The sequence below is a fragment of the Sphaerodactylus townsendi genome, linkage group LG03 (assembly GCF_021028975.2).
Source record: "Sphaerodactylus townsendi isolate TG3544 linkage group LG03, MPM_Stown_v2.3, whole genome shotgun sequence".
Lineage (NCBI taxonomy): Eukaryota > Metazoa > Chordata > Lepidosauria > Squamata > Sphaerodactylidae > Sphaerodactylus > Sphaerodactylus townsendi.
Genome location: NC_059427.1, coordinates 64,598,717 through 64,618,736, shown reverse-complemented (window position 1 = coordinate 64,618,736; position 20,020 = coordinate 64,598,717). Strand labels below are relative to the sequence as shown.

General features: G+C 40.7%; 3 protein-coding genes across 10 annotated transcripts in view; 1 reads left to right on the top strand and 2 right to left on the bottom strand.

Moving 5' to 3' along the window:
* NT5DC2 (5'-nucleotidase domain containing 2) overlaps positions 1-8,710 on the bottom strand; it is a 28,595-nt gene extending 19,885 nt beyond the window's left edge. For both annotated transcript variants that reach the window (XM_048491113.1, XM_048491114.1), the window contains exons 1-3: positions 8,208-8,710; positions 3,741-3,925; positions 2,560-2,634 (exon numbers count right to left, since the gene is read on the bottom strand). In XM_048491113.1, coding sequence (XP_048347070.1) covers positions 2,560-2,634; positions 3,741-3,925; positions 8,208-8,571 — 624 coding nt within the window. In that variant the 5' untranslated portion in view covers positions 8,572-8,710. The remainder of the gene's footprint in view (positions 1-2,559; positions 2,635-3,740; positions 3,926-8,207) is intronic.
* A 1,449-nt stretch (positions 8,711-10,159) lies between these two features.
* SMIM4 (small integral membrane protein 4) lies at positions 10,160-14,207 on the top strand. The gene is made up of 3 exons (XM_048487956.1): positions 10,160-10,258; positions 12,233-12,427; positions 13,180-14,207. Exons 2-3 carry the CDS (start codon positions 12,277-12,279, stop codon positions 13,236-13,238), a joined length of 210 nt encoding a protein of 69 aa, XP_048343913.1. The 5' UTR covers positions 10,160-10,258; positions 12,233-12,276; the 3' UTR covers positions 13,239-14,207.
* A 2,420-nt stretch (positions 14,208-16,627) lies between these two features.
* PBRM1 (polybromo 1) overlaps positions 16,628-20,020 on the bottom strand; it is a 67,239-nt gene continuing 63,846 nt past the window's right edge. For all 7 annotated transcript variants that reach the window (XM_048487947.1, XM_048487945.1, XM_048487943.1 and 4 more), the window contains one exon: positions 16,628-20,004. In XM_048487947.1, coding sequence (XP_048343904.1) covers positions 19,832-20,004 — 173 coding nt within the window. In that variant the 3' untranslated portion in view covers positions 16,628-19,831. The remainder of the gene's footprint in view (positions 20,005-20,020) is intronic.

Here is a 20,020-nt window from a genome sequence, read left to right as displayed (position 1 = left end):
GGTGTTTCTCTCAGACAAAAATGAGAGCAAGATGTTGAACATAATTCATACTAGTTTTTACAATATCTGAACATATAGCACACAGAAAATGAAGCCTGCAATGCTGGATTGTAGGAAAGAGATTACTAGTATGTGCATATCTTGTTTTCCATATTTGATTATTAACATCTGCATCTCATTGGCAAAGACCAAAAAACCTGGACTTCCTATGCTTAGCATCTCAGAACTGGTTCAATCTTCCAAAGTGGTGCAGGAATGAAAAACACTCACCATCCATTGCTGCCAGATGCTTGTGGACAAGGTCACATTCACCAAAAGAGGTTATTTGGATTTTCCGGGCTGTGAACTTGTGGCTTTAGCTCCTAACCTTTTGCCCACATCTGTGATTGACATCTTCAGAGGCATGTGATAAGATGCAGGGGGAGAAAAATTGTGGCTCATGAGCCACATGCGGCTCATTGCCACATAATGAGTGACACGTGGGCGGAGAGGCTGATCTGTGGAGGGGGTCTCCACACTCTCCTGACTTGTTTCACATTGTGTGTGTCCTTGCCCTTGGCTGCACTACTATGCTTTGCTACTAGACAGGGAGGCCAGAAGGGGAAGCAACACCCTGGGCATGGGGTCAGAGGCAGAAGTGCCTATCTTGCAAAAATTGATGCTGGGAGCTGGCTGAAACTTATAAAATTGATTCTTTAGCCATGCCATGCAGTGACCTGAGTTGGATCTGTACTATGGGGACAGTGGTTTTACTTGGCTATTTCAGGTCATTACAAGCCCTCCTCTCAACACAAATTGGCCCCTTATGCACCCAAAAGTTTTAGCAGATGTTATGCATGTGTGGTATCATGGCATAAAAATGTTCCTTGGAAACAGGAATCTCTGGCAGTCTTTGCAGAGCCTCTTTTCAGTGTTTAAAAAATAAGAGCAGGGTCCCCAATGTTTTTGAGGCTGCAGCACACTTGAAATTCTGACACAGAATGGTAGGAGCACAAAATGGCTGCCACAGGAGGCAGAGCCACCCACAAAGTGATTGTCACAGCTTACCTTCAGTCACACAATCAAGGTCTTTGTGCTGAGGTGGTAGCTGCTGCCAAAACAACATTTTAAAAAAAATCTGTACAATCAAATCTCCAGTAGTCAGTCAGAAGCCTTGTTCACAGTGAAGATGGAGACTCACAATATTTCTACTAGAAGTAATAATATCCAGTAACTATCTCTAATTTACATATTTTTCTTCATGTTTTCTCCAGATATTTAGCGTTTTAGCCAAATAATTACCATTAACAATATCTGTTTTTAACACCTTTTGTTTTCATTTTTGGCAGTCTTATTTAATGTTAATAAAAATTACACACATTAATAATTATCACATGTGCGTATTTAATATAAAAGTATGTAACAAAATGTCAATCATAAATGTGTGTGAAATGTTAGGAGGTAAAACCAACAGACTGCAGCCACAGTCTGGAAAACTCACAATAGCCAATTCATTCTGGCCATGAAAACCTTCCACAACACATTACTTTTGACAATTTGTCATAAGGATAGCTATTTCACATGGAGATATGCTTCCTTCAACAAGATCAGTGGCAAACGTGCCTCTTACTTACTTTTTATTGATTGATTGGTTGATTGATTTATTGGATTTGTATCCTACCCTATGCCCGCAGGGCTTGTGAATGTAATACATGCTAGTGCATTATTTCTTCCCATCCCATTGCTAAGAAAACTGTAATGTGAGAATATGAAAGCAGTAGGAAAAAATTAGAGAGGCTTTCTTAAGCCACAACAGTAATGGCATATGAATGGCTATACTGTATAGGCCTTTATAAAGGGGGAGGGGGGGCATCAGTAGCACAGACTGCCACTGTTTAGTACAATGTCATTTGAAGTCATCTTTCTGCAGTCTATTAAGCAATATCCATTGTTCTTCAAGCACTTTGATGATTTTCTGTATCACTTCTTTCTCATCTTTTCCCCATCCAACTATCTTATAGCACCCAGAACATATTGTTTATGGATTCAGAAAAGTTATGTAAACAATCAAGAATATTTATGGCTCTGTTGAAAGCTGCTGATAAAAGCATAATCTCTACCCTAAGGCTTTCAGCTAAAATTCAAAACAAGTTGTGAGTCTACTAAAAAAGAACTGGCTAGGATCCCATAGAGGGGTTTTCATGAACAGAAGGACGGAGGCCATTTTTGCCAATTTCCCTGTCCCAATGAAGATCTCCCTTAATTCCAATCTTTTCCTGAGGGTATACTTTTCCCCAGTAGCAGCATGTTGGGCTACAGCAGAAAGATAGAGGTTAAGAGTCTCACTTCATGGACAGAAATATCCAGCAGACCATAATCTTTCAATAATACTTTTTAAAAAATAGCAGGCTCCTAACACTAAAAAAATTGCTATGAATACCATTAGTTTACCTGACTTTTCTTAAACCAAATAAATTTCAATTTCTTTCATATGAAATGCCCACCATTGCTTTATTCTTCTAACAATAGCCATAATTTGTGAAAAAATATTAACTGAGTGTATAAGTATTTTAAGTGTACCTTTTGCACATCATAGTGAAGCCCCCTTATGGCAAATCCAGGAATAAATTCATATTTCCTGAGTCCTTCTGGGTACTGCAAAAACATTCCACAAAAAATTATTAGTACAAAGGGGTAAAATATTTTATGTGAACATATTCTAATTTCTTCAGACAAACAGAATCCTAGAAGACTAGCACAGACTACAAAAGAACAGTGTGGCACATGTAATGGATAGAATACTACTTGAAACATGCTCTATAATGAAGCTCAACAAGTCATCTTGGGTTGACTGCTACATCTCAACCTAACCTACATTACATTTTGTTGCAAAGAAAAACTTGGAGGGGAGTGGCACCATGTACACTATCATGAAACACTTCCAGTATAGTTAAAATAAAAGTGTAATTAATAAATAAAATCCTACCAACCAATCACAATTTTATCAGCAAATTCTCGAGTGGACAAGTAGCTGATACTAAGAGCCTGCGTAGAGTAGTAAAAGGATTGGACTAGGAACAGCTCAAATCATCACTTTGCCCTGTAGTTTCCCATGTAACCACTATTTCTCAGCCTAATTTACTTCATGGGGTTGTTGAGAGGATAAAGGGCTGTGTGTGTGTTTATATAAGCTTCCCTGAACTCCTTAGAAGACGGTGGAGGGCAAAAAAATAAAAAGTGAAGAATGTTCAAAATCAGGTGTTATACCTACAGAAATATGCTGAAGTTCAAATTATTCCTAACTATTTTGGTGTCTTTAGGACTTAGTACCACTGCTTGCTCAAATTTATCTCCACAGGTACAAGAGTCACAGGTTGCAAGTCTTAAAATGAAATTTGTATCACAGTGTCTCCAAAGTACAGCACCCACATCATTTAGGCAACCAGAACACCGTGTGTATATATTGTTACCGATGAGAAGGCTAACATTTAAACACTTCAGTATTCAGGACTGCATTACACTCATTGGACTTCAAGTTCATGCTAGAAGTCACAATATAATATGCTCCTTCCCTGTGGGCTGTCCTATACTCCTCAAGCACAGAGCCCTGTGGGCTGTCCTATACTCCTCAAGCGCAGAGGTACTCGCCTCAGAACCATCACCACGATGTGCTGTTCTGGCCTTCTACTAGCTGAGGAGTAAAGGGATAGAAGGATTGTTTCAATTAGGAGAATAAACACAGCAAAATGGAGGTATATTACCTTAAACTGTTCTATCAGGATGTCTCTGGCAGTGTTGAATATCATTGAATGCAACAGATTAGAATATTGGGCTAATGTGTAGTCATAATCAAAGCCATAGATCTCCACATCTCCCAGGCTGATCTCATTATTTGCATAGATAGCTGCTGGGTTAAGAAGATTGCAAACACCTGGTGGGAGAAGATCTAGAACAAGAGAATAAAAATAAAAATGGCTTTTTGATCTGGTACCACATGGAGTGGCAACACTGTTAATTTGTGAACACAGTGTTCACTTTCCACATTCAGTACCAGGAACAATAACTTCTACTCTGATCAAAAACACATTCTACCCTGAACTTTAGAAGTTTTTTCAATGCTCTTCATCAACATTACTCCTACAGGTTCGTATTTATCTTTAACAAAATTGACAGGCCAGAATTGTAGTTGGCGACTGTTGAATTCTGCAGAATAGTTTAACCTGGTAAGTTAGGCAAATTCTAGAGATTTGTTTCAGAAAGTGATATCCAGCAACGTTGTGGTTTTCAACATTGAAAACACATTGCACTAAAGAAGACAAACTCCTACCCAGCATCTTCCCTGGGGGGCAGCTAACATCTGATATGGATCAACAGTAAGCAGCTTTCCTATTACTCACAAATGGAAATTGATGAATGCAGTAGTATCATTGGGAGAAAAATCAGCTCTTGAAGCAGTTAAATGTGAGTGCACTTCCATGGTGAATGAGATGAGTAAGGGGCATAACCCTGAGAAAGAAATAACAGCTTGCATCCAACACATCCAGACCAGAACTGCTGTTTTCCTGCAACAACTTGCATGAATGCCATGGTTGAAAAATGTTATGTGAATCACCACCAGAAAGCAATGGCTATAAAGCAGTGTTCTCAACCTGGGGGTCGGGACCCCTTTGGGGGTCGAACGACCCTTTCACAGGGGTCACCTAAGACTCTCTGCATCAGTATTCTCCATCTGTAAAATGGATAAATGTTCAGGCTAGAGGTCACCACAACATGAGGAACTGTATTAAAGGGTTGCGCATTAGGAAGGTTGAGAACCACTGCTATAAAGTCACCAGGCCAGAAACGGCTTCCTTTATGTAGCTGCATTCCCAATCCCACAGTGGATCTGGACAGAGAGATTTCTAAACTTCTGAACCAACTTTGAGCGGAAGAATCCTACTATAATTTAATGAACTTGTCCTGTGGTACAAGCATATTAATCTCAAGGAATTGAAGCCATTTATTGGATGTTGGAAATTAATAATATCTTATCAAATTTAAAACTCAGTTTTGAAAATGAGTGGTGGTATGATGATTCTATTTCAACAAAACTATTTGATGGCTGAAAAAAACTGTCACACCAAAACTGGAAATGTACTTCATTCCTTCTGAAGTTACAAAATGGCTACTGAATAGTCTTAAGAGATTGCTGAATCAGACAGGCTCCTGATGCATTAGCTTTAGAGGAACTAGAAGGTTATTTCTTAACGGAGAAATTTATTTCTTAATTATATTTGGAAACAGGAAATAGTAGCCTAAATCTGAAGTAAAGAGATCCTGAATTTGTTACAGTGTCCACACATATGCACTGCTTAAGAGTTCACTTGGGTCACAGATTTAGAGTTAGCTAGAACTGGAACAACTATTGTAAAACCCCTTTCTTAAGATCCTTTAACATTCTGTAAATACTTTACCCCCCCCCCCCCCATTCCCTTCATTAAGGTATATTTTGTCTTCTTTTCACTTCTGGATACTTCCCTTCTGGATGAACAAGAGATTAAGTTGAGGTGAGAGAGCAACATTGTGCAAAATACTGTTCATTCTCAATTTTCCATGAAACTGGCAAGGCTGGCAAAGGAATATGCTTTGCCACATGACCATTAGCTAGTGTCTAAAGCACAACATTAAATAAGTGCTTGGTTCTAAAGGACATAAAGTAAAATGCCATGAAAGCAAAAACAGATTCCAAAGAAAAATTGCACTTCATGGCACTTGCATTTAAAGCAATGCTGACGTGTCACATTAACAATACTACATTCTCCAGGTTCTCAAACAATTTTTAATAGAAAAAAAACAAAACCCCACTGCCTAAGACTGATCTTTTCCCAATGAAACAACTTTCCCTGTAAAATAGGGCATACTTTTGTCAGAAGATGTAGCTACCATTAGAATCCAAATGGCGTCTGCATCAGACAGGTAATAGACCAGAAAAAGTTAAATATTTGCAAGCAGTCCTTCAGTAAAAGATAGGATATAAATAACAAGGCATAAAAACAAATAAAGGTCACTGGAGCCATTAACATTTTTTCACTAAGACAGTCAACATGGATCATGCCAGGCTTATAATAGTTGCTGAAGCCCTAACATTTTTGCAATAAAATAAAACAAAGCTGGGAATGATAATAGCCAGCATAATTTAATTATTAGTGTTGGACCAGGTTCTGGGAGACTCCAGTTCAAATCCCACTCTGCCCCGGAAGATTGCTGGGCAACCTTGAGCCAGTCATTCTTAGCCTACGTTAATTCTCAGGGCTGTTGATATGAAGATAAAACAGAGGGAGGGACAGAATGGTATTATAAGCCACGGTGAGTCCCCACTGTGGAGGAAAGTGGATTATAACTATCTGAATCAATTAAAATTTAATGAATTCTCACAAGACTCAGAATATCGCTATAAGGTTTTGGAACATCAAAATAGTTCAACCCCCCCCCCCCCCCCACAGGCTGAGCTACATGTAAAAGGGCTGAAAATAAAACTTTCATTCAAGAGACATGGCGCTAGAAAATTATATGTACAGATTTCTTTATAAACAAATGACTAGAGCTGTTGCTGCTGTACAGCCATATAGCATAATCATGATTTTCCATCATCATCATCATTATTATTATTATTATTAGTAGTAGTAGTAGTAGTAGTAGTAGTAGTAGTAGTAGTGGTGGTGGTGGTGGTGGTGGTGGTGGTGGTATACCGCCCCATCCCCAAAGGACTCTGGGTGGTAGAATCATGAAAGTATGACAGGCCGATAGAGCTGTCCTAAGCAGACTTCCCTGTGGACACTGATATTTAATGGCTTCTTATTGAAGTCAACACACAATTCAAAAGCTTTTTTGAAGCCAAAAGAGGAATTTTCACAATTCGGCAGCTGAGAAAACCCTGCCCAACTTGCCTAGAAATGTACAGGCCCAGGGGAAAGCCCCCCCTCCCCCAAATCAGAACTCCTTGTTTTCAGAATGACAGTCCAGGTGCTCAGGAGCAGCAGCAGCAGCAGCAGCAGCAGCAGGCCATTGCTTTCATATCCTGCATGTGAGCTCCCACAGGCACCTGGTGGGCCACTGCGAGTAGCAGAGTGCTGGACTAGATGGACTCTGGTCTGATCCAGCAGGCTCTTTCGTATGTTCTTATGTTACCCCTTAACGTTATTGCCTGTGATCAAAGTTAGTGGCAACCTTTTTTAAACAATTTACAATTCATAAGCAAAACAATGTTTACAACCTCAAGCATGAAGTAAGATGATGAAAATGGAAAGCTGGCAATCTTTGATGCTACAGAAAGCAAGAAGAAACCCCTTTTATCAATGTATTGCTTTCAATGTACCTGGAAACTCACTAATTGGGGATGATTATGAAGCTGGGTTTGCTGAGAAGACAGGGTTCCAATAAAAAAAGGAATCTGGGTTACATAATTTAACAGGCCATTACTTGGGATACAAGATGTCACTGAATGGGTACATAATAAAAAACATTTTAGAAGTCACAGAAGAATACAGAACACAGCTTCATCATGCCTTAAAAATTAACAGATTTATTGTAGCATAAGCTTTCACACAGTAGTGGGTCCAAGCCCAAAAAATCTTATAGAACTGCAAATCTATATGACACTTGAGAACTTTTTTGTTAGCCGTTTAAGAACACTGATTCTGGAATATGTTGTACACCACCCAAAGCCCCCTGGGGATAGGGCGGTATAGAAGACTGACTGACTGACTACATACAGTAGACTGGATACATGATATCCAGATTATTTAAGGCATTACATTTGCATCCCTGATAAACATCACAAATGTCAACATTTGAGATAGTATTGATTGACAGCATTCTCCGCTGTACAGATGCCTCATCTGAAAACAGCAGATCTTGTAAAAGCCTGAAAGCTGTAGATTGAACCCACTCGATCCACAGTCGCCAAGGAGTGCATGAACCGATACCCAGAGCAAAAGGCAATCATGTGGGATCCCGGCCACAGGGCTCCCCAGTGAACTCAGCCCACATCTGCTGCCTACCACTTTGGCTGGCGGAAAGGCTGCTCTGGCCTCGAGCCTCCAGCCCCGACCATAAATGCATATGGCTTTCAAGGAGACCCAGTTGCGTGGTGGGAAGCGGGAATGAAACGCTTCCTCAAAGCCACGTTCAGATTCTGCCTCTAGCAAATAGCCTAGAGACCAGTGCACAGGGCCGAAGGCGGCTCTCACCGTAAACCAGCTTTTTCATTTCGTGGTATCTAGTCCACAGGTAGGACTTGGTGTCGATGCCCTCGACCGGGGGAGCAGCAGCCGTAGTGGTAGCGGCGTGACCAGGTGCCGCCGATTTCTTGGCTCCGCTGCTTCCAGAAGGGGGCTGTGGATGCCCCGCAGCATGGTGGTGGTGGTGGTGTGCCTTTTGCTGGCCGCAGCCCACGGGCCTGCTGCCCCCCTCCACGGCGCCGCTGCCTCCACCACCATGGCTGGCTTGAGAACAACGGCTGTGGCTGGAAGCGGCGACCACCAGTTGCAGGTTGCTGGCTCCACTGCCTTTCCAGACGCCGCTGTTCGCAGCCTTAAGAGCGAAGGCGGCCATGGTCCGGCTGCACAGACACCCCCCTTTGCAGGAGATTCGCCAGACGGGCGTCTCGAGGGGACCGCGGAACCCCCCACCACTGCACCCACTCTGCACGGCGCCCGCCCGACACTGAACGCCTCTGCCTCCTATCGCCCTCCACCCCGGTCAACCAATGAAAACCCAGACCAAGCAACCAATCGCGAGGCCAGGACCCCCTTTGAGGAATCTTGCGGGTCCCCTAGTCGGCGAACTCTCGGCTACCACTTCATGGTGACCCCTGGGTTTTGTAGTCATTTCGAGCATTTTACCTATGACTCACGCCTGATTGTTCTCAGTCAAAAACTACCACTCCCAAGAAGCCTTTCGCCCGCCTCACTGGAGGGCATTTAAATGTTTACTGACATTTTTCGACCTGTCCGGTCGGTTTTGCGCCCTGGAGTGAATATCTCTATAATGAAGCAGAGGGAGCTGACGCAAAATTTGGTGTGGAAGGACACTAAAGCTCCATTTCTGACTCGCGAAATAGCGGGAGCAACGTTAACTCACATCACATTAACTCACAGTGACACTGAGCAGCAGGAATAGAGTAAAAGCAACTCGTTTCTTGGCCGGTGATAAATAATTAGCTACCTACATGTCCTAAACCTGTACTTTCCCCTTGGGGTAGTATGGTATAGTATAGCCTGATCTCCTCAGATCTCAGAACCTCAGCAGGGTCGGCTGAGTTATGATATTATCCAAGTATCATAACTCAGGGTCGACTTGCAGAGGAAGGCAATAGCAGACCACCTCCGCTTCTTGCTTGCCTGGAAAGCCCCTTGCTGGGGCTGCTATCAATTGGATGTGATTTGATTGATACACAAAGACCTTCTCTGTAGAACAAAGGCGGAGTTTAGGGATACAGCGAGCACCTCGGGGGAAGGGAAAATATCGTAACTGATTAAACACTGGCCGGGTTTCTTTGGGATCAAGCCCCGCTGAATACAACGAGACTTACTCCTAAGTAAACGTGCATAGGAGTTCGCCGTTCGATCGGATTACGAACAGGTCCGACGCGGCAATTCAAACACCAAGTATATAAGGAGAGGACAGAGAAGAGTGAGAACTTAACACCCTGCCTGGATCATCTTGAATGTTGAAAAAGGAAATGTAGACCTCGCCTTTCCGTGGTCTCATTCATTACCAAAGCTGCTAATAACCAACGCGCAAATACAAAATGGGATTTTAAACTGTTTTCTTTAAATTTTACACAATTTTAAGAAGTGAGATGGTGAATCTCGTGGCCCAGCCATTTTCCTAGACTCGACCGGTACCAACAGAATACTTTCCCCTAAATTGCTACTTAAGGTTCGGTAATGATGTATGATTTGTTTGGATTCGCCACAGTAGTCTTTGGTAATTAGACAACAACGGCCTTTAGTCTCCAATTTACGATAATGGGGCTTCTTCTTTTGGGGGAAGGAGGGACTACGACCTGAACAAGGTTAATGAGCCAGGGATTTCACCGCAGGACCCCGATCACAGCGAACGCCATAAATCAGCCCGCTTCAAGACTCTTAGCTCCGCCCAACTCAGTATTGGCTCCGCCCAACTCCTCCCCCCACGGTCAATCAGGGGTGTTTCGCAAACGTATTTGGTCACGTGGCCACCGAATGCGCTTCCTCCGGCGGCAGGAGCGGTTTGTCCTCTTTCCTTTTCGCCCAAGGTGAGGGGCTGGTCTGGGGGCTGCTTGCGCGGGTTTCCGAGGGGCTTCCAGGCGTTGTGGGCTGCTGTAAACAGTGTGTGGGAACAAGTCAAAAAAGAGAGTCGCGGAGCCTCGCAAACACTTTGAAAGCGGAAGGGGCCTTTAAGAACGCCTGTCAGTATAGTGGTTGGTATCGGACAATGGTTTGTCAAACCACCACTCAGCCATACAAGCTGCGTGATCTTCAATGTTCTTGGATACTCAAAAGTATCTTTACTGAATTATACCCTTCTAAATCTCTTGAAGTCAGAGATTACACTTTAAATATATATTTAAGCAAGACACTGTGGGCAAATAGTGGGAGCCAGTCGCACCTGTTTTGTAGGACTGCCATGCTGCCTCCCAAGTATTGTGAATTGCGACCCTAAACAAAATGAAATGATAGCACTCATAAAAATGTTACTACTGCAATTTTGTGCTTCCCGGCTCTAGGAATAGTATTCAAATCGTAGAATCATAAAGTTGAAAGAGATCACAGGGGCCATCAAGTCCAACCCCCTGCAATGCAGGAACACACAATTAAAGCACTCCTGACAGATGGCCATCCAGCCTCTCTTTAAAAACCTCCAAAGGAGGCTGCACCACACTCCAAGGTAGTGCATTCCCCTGTTGAACAGCCCTTACTGTCAGGAAGTTTTTCCTGATGTGTAGGTGGAATCTCTTTTCCTTCACCTTGAACGCATTACACTTTGTCAGTCTCTGGAGCAACAGAAAACAAGCTTGCTCCCTCACCAACATGACATCCCTTCAAATAGCTAAAGATGGCCATCATGTCACCTCTTAACCTTTTCTTCAAATTAAACATACCCAGCTCCCTAAGTCTCTCCTTGTAGGGCATGGATTCCAGACCTTTTACCATTTTGGTTGCCCTCCTCTGGACCTGTTCCAACTTGTCAATATACTTGAATTGTGGTGCCCAGAATTGTACACAGTATTCCAGGTGAGGTCTTGCTAATGCAAAATAGACAGGTACAATTACATCCCTTGATCTTGACACTATACTTCTATTGATACAGCCCAGAATCTCATTGGCTTTCTTGCCCACCGCATTACACTGCTGACTCATGTTCAGTTTGTGGTCTACTAAGATTCCCAGATCCTTTTCACGTGTAGTGTTTTCAAGCCAGGTGTCACCCATCCTATATCTGTGCATTTAATTTTTTTCTGCTTAAGTGTAGTATCTTACATTTATCTCTGCTGAAATTCATGTTTGTTTTGGTCCAGCTCTTTAATCTGTCCAGGTCATTTTGAATTCTGACTCTATCCTCTGGGGTGTTAGCTACCCCTCCTAACTTGGTGTCATCTGCAAATTTGATTAGCATGCCCTCTATTCCATCATCCAAGTCATTAATAAAATATTGAATAGCACTGGGCCCAGAACAGAACCCTGTGGGACTCCACTAGTCTTTAGGATGAGCCACTGATGAGTATTCTTTGAGTTCAGTCAGTCACCCAATTACAAATCCAACCAATCCAAATGACTAACTTGATTGTATTCTACACACAGAATCGTCTTTAGCAGGCTTTGAATTCCATACATGAAAAATATTCAGGTGATTGTTGCAGAGAAAATGGTAGGATTCTTGCAGAGAAAATGGTAGGATTCGGTAATGCATACTTCATTCACATTTGGTGCTAAATATTCTTTAATAAATACTGGGGAAGAAGTTCTCAGGTTTGTATGGCTGTGATGTACATTTGAATCAGTGATCCTTATCTTTAGAACAAATGAGAGAGGATAGTGCAGGCCTTGACCCAGGCCTTTCCTGTGTGCTTGTAAACATTCTTCAGATCAGCCCGCATGACTCTTGAGTAAATGCATGAGGTATGGTGATCAGTATGGGATACATAGATGAAACTCAATTGGTGTCTCGCTAGCTAAATACTCTATGCAGTTTTGCTAGTTACTTTAATATTATTAACTGTGTCTTCCAGGATCAGCCCAACATCCATGCAGAGGTTCTAAAAGTCCTTGTAAAATGCTGGCTAAGCATAAAATAAGGCGACTATTGCACATGGTGCCAGGAAAGAAGCGTTTTGGTGTGTACAGATTTCTTCCTTTCTTCTTTCTTCTTGGAGGTGCTATGGAGTGGTTTATGATCAACGTCCGCATTGGAAAAGAGACATTTTGTAAGTATTAAGATGAGCTGTGTAGCATCACATAACAGCTACTTTTACATTGTAATTGTATAATGCTAGACTTGCTTATCATTCCCAGTTTGTATAACTTGTCTCTGCTTTTAAAAGAAGTTTCAAAACTAACTGAAAGGCTGTGAGGAATCACTGGGACAAGGCAACTGGAGAGTTTACTTATGGTTACCATCTTCTCTTCCAGGATACTTAGGATGGATCTTGACTTTCTCTTTGCCTTCTACCCATTCCCTACCTCCCTCAGTTACTTTCTATTCCATGCCTCCTAGAGGATAGTGAACATACTCAGGATCCAATGCAAATGGCGGGGGTGGGGGGGAACCACTAGTGGGAATGGCAGAGGCCTGCACTGGTATATTTGCCTACCCCACTAGCATAAAGGACACCTGCACTGTTAGAGCAAAGATGCCGATGCTGCACACAGTGGCGGAGCTGCTATGGGGACAGTTGGTGCGGCTCACCGCAGGTGCCGCCATTGCAGTCACGTGTCGGGGGTGTGACTAGGGAGCAGAATGAGCTTGTGACAAATTAATCACAGTAGGAAAAGATGCCCTCTTTTGGAAACTGGCTCCTCTAATTATTCTCCCATTGCTAATTTTTTCCCTCGTAAGTATAGTCTGTCCTGCACCTCGTTGGCTTTTGTATTTATTTCCCTTTAATAACTTATTGGTGAGACTAGCTAAGAAAAAATACATTTAAAAACTACTCTTCTACAATCTTTTCTTTTACAGATGATGTTTACCGCAGAAAGCAGTCTGAAAGACAGCATGGAAGTTTGGAACAAAGATGATTTTTTGCTTTGACTAGCTCAAATGAATTCTGAAACCTAAATTTGATACATAAGAAATGTTTACTGTTGAAAGAAATGTGAAAGTTATATCAAATGCTGACAGTAGCTGGTCACATGACACATGGTTTTCATACCCAGGTAGGATGCCCGCTGGTTCTTTATCACATCATTTTAACACATCACTGTTAAGGCAATCTGCCACCAGCAGCACCAAAAGCAATGAAGCTTTACAAGCAAATGATCTTGAATTTTTGCGAGGAAGCAATATTGTGTTTGAAAGGGAGTCAGCTGGAGCTGCAGGTTGACTTCACTGAACTCCAATAGAGTAAGGGGAGCAGAGCCACCATTAATCTGTTCCAGGTTGCTCACAAGACACAATCATCCTCTCCCCAGCATAAGGGAAGAATCCTCACTGATGATTCTTGTCATCCCACTCATTTATCTATACTTTCCCTTCTCCTGCTTAAGATGGACTTATCATTGTGAATGTGGAAGATTGCACTGTGTATTCTGGGCTATATAGTACTTGGGTTTCCAGGAACTATGTAACATGAAAACTGATTACATTGCATTTTAGAAAAGGGGATTTGCCATGCTTGAGACTATTTCATTAAGAGTTTATATGTGTACATAAACTGACTGATGCAAACTTGATACTGAATCTCTTATTCATTTAGGAATGACTTTGCCATGGCAGTCTAAGAGGACTGTTCCGTAGTCTAATACAAGACAGTAATGTCTATGTGACTAATGCCTTAGATTTGTGATGTGATTGATTGTAGCTCTGTATCATAAATGTAGTTCTTAAAACATGGATCATGCTAAAGGTCTTACTACAGCACTCATTTGAACAGAAGGAAATAATGTTCAAGTTTCAAGTACTGCTATTTTGTGAAATTGTGCTAAGAAAGAAGTTTTAGTTATTTTCTGCTGCCTCTTTTAAGTCTCACTTAAATATGTGGTAATGTTCTTGGTGGTATCTTGGAATTTATTTTAGTAGAGAGTGGCTATTCCATCATATTGGAAAATAGCAGCACTGTAGTGCATTCCTACAGAACTGAAGTCATTGGTTTGAAAGACACAACAGGGAGTGTATGAAACTTCAAGGACAGAATCCGTATGCCACAGAAACACCAGTATCCAGCTTTGTAGATGGTACAACAGAATGAGGTTAAAACTGCTACTTTTCATTTATCAGTGCCATCATTCAAATGTTCTGTCTAACCTTTTAGCTGGACTTCAGGACTATGCAAAATACTAACCCCAGCCCATTTCTGAAAAAGCTTTCCAGGTGGGGAGAAAAATTGATGGTAGACCAGTGAGTACAGTTTTAAAAGTAGCCATAGAAGAGCTCAAAGTTTAGCAGCACATCTCAAAAGCTTATCTCCCCCATCTGACTTGAAGCACGGCACGGCACCTTGCTTGATCATATTTTATACACAAAGAACTTACCATGGCCTCATTTATTGGGTTACTGGAATAATGGAAAAGGACAGTCCCTTCTAAAGAAAGTAACCTGCTCAACACTTCATGCTCATATCCCTTCTGTGAGGTGCTGAAGAACCCTGGATACAGCAAGGTGGTTGACCTTCTAATTTATGTACTTAACACCAGTTGTGGATACATCTCAGTGCAGCATGGAACAGCTCAGACTTTCAAAACCAATCAGCCCCTAACATGTATCTCGAAGACTAGCACAATGACCCAACAAAATATGAACTTTTGAATGTCTTTACCGTATCTACAGCATACTGGATCAGCACTGCCCTGTCATTCAGGTTAACGTGCTCTCACCTTGGAGGCAGGAAACAGACTGAGGTCCTGGGGGCAGTTCCACACAACAGGAAAATGAAAAAGTTATTTCCTGCCTCCCTGATGGGACAATGGGAACTACCCATAAGATGTCCTCCCACTCGAGAGAATACTGGTATTCCACTAGTTAATTCACTTCCATTTTCATGTCTGACCGATAAATTTCAAATCAACTGAATTGCCTTGCAGCACATTTCTTCTAATACTCCAATTGCTCTAAATAGTTCTACTTTCATATTTCCATAAGGAACAGGAATTGAATTAGGTAGTCTTTTGGTTATTCACATCTGCTTGTTAGAAATTATTCCTTTGAATTTGGAACCAGACTTCTGGAAACAGGTCATTCTCCTGTGAGGAAACCAATGCTTCCGGTATCTTATGAACAAGATAAAATCTGAAAACTTGTTTTAAGACTACCCAGATCCAGAATTCTCTGTGCCACTACATTATTAACTGGAATATGCATAGGCCGTGGGGTCAGCTGTATATTACATGCTTTGCATCCAGAAAGCCCCAGGCTCAATCTCCGGTCTTTAAGATCTCGGTTGGCAAATGTTGAGCTACCTCCCAACAGAATGCTGAGCGAGATGGACTAAAGATCTAATTCAGAATAAGAGTCCCATTTGGACTGTATTTGCACATTACTGGATATTGCACTGTTGTTACACTACAGCAGTAACTGTCAATTGGATTTTCCTGTATGAACAAGACAATACAGTTGCATGTGACAGCTACAGTGTTAACAGCAGCTCAATATTTAATACATAGGTGTCAAACTCGTGGCCTTCCAGATGTTATGGCCTACAGTTCCCATCATCCCCTGCCAGCATGATGCTGGCAGGGGATGATAGGAACTGTAGGCCATAACATCTGGAGGGCCACGAGTTTGATATCTCCTCTAATGTGTGGATGTAGCCCTAGGTCTCATGATATCACATTTAAAATCTCTCTGAATCACATTTTCCATAAACTAGATATAGGAAATCAAGACAAGTGGTTCTCTCCACAGGACCAAAATAATTGGAAGATTTGTTATTTTAGGAATTTTTTTAAATGTAGAAGGCCATGCTAGATCCTGTCGCTCCACATAACTAGAGTCAAATGTACTGCGATTATTTATGCCGGAAAATACAGTCTTCAGGTGTTTTCAGAATAGATTCCGTTATATTTTTCATTAAAATTTTACATTTACAAAAATTTAATCCACCCAGTCTGCAAACCAGTGTACAGATTTCCAACCATTTTTATTTAATAACTCAAATATGAAGTAATCCCTGGAGATGTATGACATCATACCTGTGCTCCTTAGATCCAGTGGATTTAGGCGATAATTTATCAACCATGCAGCAGAGCAAATTAAGAGACTGCTTTCTCTTATATCAAAGTTTGGGGTTTTTTAAAGGGGGAATGGTGCTTAGTTCTGCTCACACCACACATCTCTCCCTTTCCCTCAGATCTGGTCATCAAATACTATAACGAACAGCGTACACAACCAACATGTTATTGGGCTTTCCTTACAAGGCACCTGCAGGAAAACTAAAATTAACACAACATCTCAATGGAACAATCAAACCTGGTTAATCCAAACTGCAAACTATTTTTATTTAAATTAAAGGCCTCAGAAAAACAAACTGATAGTACATGCACATTGACTAGTTACCACTTTACTCAATGGAGTATACAACCAGGAGTAAAAATGAGGCATGGATTAACCAGGTCCAAAAGCACATATGCTGAAAAGTTATGAATATCAATTATTACACAAACAAACTGCTCTTCAAGAAAAGAGCAGGGAATAAGGAGTAGGAGATGAGCATTTCCAATTGGTTTAATGAAATATATATTTTCCACTCACACAAACTAACCACTTCCCATACTTTTATTTCCATCGTCAAAGTCCTTTTGTTCTAATACAGTGTGTGGCTGTGGAAAACAACAAGTGGGTTCAAATGGCCACAAAGAAGACAGAATTTGTTTTCTTGAACAATTTATAATTAGGATAGAGTTCTGTTAGCTGGTTGTGCAATACTGGATTGTAGCCACCACATCTTAAACCCTGTGTCACTGACATGCTTCCAGTACACAGATACATGATTTTGGAATAAATTAAAATAATTAGGGCCAGCCTAATGGTCTAGCAGCAGTGCTCTGCACCGCCATAAAGAAAAGGCTAATGCCTCATTTACAGTTCTAATTGTTTACTCCTGGTCCACTAGGAGTGGTAAAAAGCTGCCCTTAGCTTGAAAGCCTGGAAAGACAAGGCTGCAGATTATTCAACACTGATCCTTCTGACATGTATAGCTTCCAAAAAGGTGTCTTCCTGTTTTTAAAAGAAGTATTTCTAAAAATAAATAATAAATAAATAAATTTCAGGTTCTTTGGTGTAATTTTTGCAATGCTTACAAAATGATTGTATTAGTAAAGGTATGATGGTTCTAAGTACTAAAAAGAACTCAAACTTGCTTCCTTTTTTCTTGCTGCCTTCCTTGTTGACAACTGCAATGTCTGAGGTAATGTCAAATATACTGGCCACGATCCAGAAAAGCACTCATGCACTCACTTGAGGATCTCCCAGTGTGAACTGGTTTGGTGCTGGAAGATAGTACAAAACTAAGGAAAACCTCTGGGTGCCTGCACAGACCTTGGTATAGCAACACTTTTGGGTAGCTATCATGTTTTAAAATATTATCAAGGGGCCACAAATGTATACACAGACTGCTCAGCTGTAGAATTTATGGACAAAAACATTTCCTCCCTATAATGTTAATTTATATTTTACATTTAGTACCTCATTTGAAAACTTGAAAATTTTGGGCTTGCATGTTAAAGATGTTACTTGCCGTTGACATAATACATCATTGTTCAGTACCATTGAAAGAGACCATAAACTGTCAATTAAGTTTACATGCAATTTACATTTTCTAGGTTTGCATTAAAATAGGTAAGGAAATATAACTTTCACTAAGTACACTAACAGTTGGTCCAATGAAGGTTACTTTTACTGGCAAACCATTCATTCTCCAAAACCAAATATGGTAACAAATATTTACCGAATTACCCTGTAATCAAAATAAGGATCACACCACCACAATACCATGTGAATCTCATTATCCCAGGTTTATCTTGGTTAGCAGAAACTTCTTCAAATCTATGTCATTTATAAACTGAACTGTACTGATGAGCCTTTCCAATATTTGTCATAACTTAATGCTGTATTAACTACCCTAATATTAATTTTGTAAACTAACAGCTAAAGGCCATGAAACTAGGAAATCCCATAGTGCACCTAGGTAAGTCACTGGACAACTTGTACAATTAACTTCCATGTGGGTGGGTGGGGTGGCGGCATCTGTTAACAGAAGAAAATTAAAAAGGTCAAAGGCCTTCAGACATGCCTATAAACAGTCTCCAGATTGCAAACCAGCATTAAAGACAAATACTACAATACAAATGCCCTAAGACTGTGTTCCCAAGGAATTTACTTGGAAGTTTTATTTTTAAAATTAAGCACTTGATTCTATATATAGAGATATATAGATTCATCCATTTATAAACCTTATTATACACTTTGTTGTCATAAGCATTGCAATCCAGTTGAATTGTGCATGTTAAAATTGACAACTGGATTACAATGGGTTTTTTTTCAGTGTATAAAAGAACTTTTAGCACACTATATACCAAATCATTAACAGAACAACTATTTCAAAATGCAAGAGTCCTTTCCAAATACCTTGTTACTTACCTTTCAAATTCAGAGTTAAAAATCTGCATCAGACTTGCAATATTGACTTAAAACAGTACAAAAGAATGAAATGTCCAGTTCTGCTTCTGGCGATAGAAAATGTCAAATTCTACATACTGGCAGCTAAAGCCTTGCACCTTTGAGAATCTAATTTTTAATATATGCATGTTCTGTTACTGATTTGGAGATTAAAGGAGATCGCATCTCCTGCCAGAATCTGAAACATCTTAAGACAACAAAATCGAAACATCTGTACATTTCCTCTAAATCCTTCCTAAAGGAGCGCCTTTGGTGATGAATGGAAATCTCAGACTAGAGAAGTGCAGTACAGATATGCTGTCTCCCTATGTCAATGTCTGCTAGCAGCACATGCAAACATTCATATTTTTGTTGATGGATCTACTCCCAATATAAACATTTTTACAAAAACAACTGGAACTTACAGTACCAACAGAAGATAGTGTATCCAAAGATACCCCTTTGACATTTTCTCTCTCCTTTTATATCATGCTCCTGGGCCCTTCAGAACAGCTACACAATTAAGGATTTACATTTATGAACTTGATTCCCATCCTCTCCACAGCCCAACAGTTTTATTTAGAGCAAGTAAATTTAGTTCATGTGATGTCTCTGCCAGAAGCAACTACAACACAAGCACATGGGTGCTCATTCTGCTAAGATGTAAACCAGGAGCGATTTCACATTTTTCTGAACAAAACTGTAAACACACTTCCGTTGTTTTTTTTAAAAAAACAATGGCATCAGAAATTTCAGAGTAAAGAAAGGGATGAAACCTTGTTTTGCATTTATAACCAAATATGAGATCATCTTCCGAGAGAAAGAACCATATGCACAAGTCTGTATTTTTAAGAAAAGTCAACGTAATATAACAAAAAGTGAAATATACTTATTAAAAGTGTCCTTATATAAAAAAATCTTGCAATGTACAGTAAGATGCAATAAAAACAGTTTGCCCACCCCCACCAATAACTAAAACTGCTATTGTTCCACAAACTCTTTATATGTTGGTATCAAAAAGTTAAACATTTTCTATGTTGTATGCTTGACGGATATTAAGAGTATCTCTCAACATCAAGTCTCGAAGGCGCCACAGTGCATCCGCCATTGTTGTATGGGCCCCTTTGCTCTTCAACCAGTGTGTAGGAAGACGGCTTTCTTGCTCTTTTGAGAGATGGACGTCACGCCTTCGTGCTGAAAGAGTGAAAAG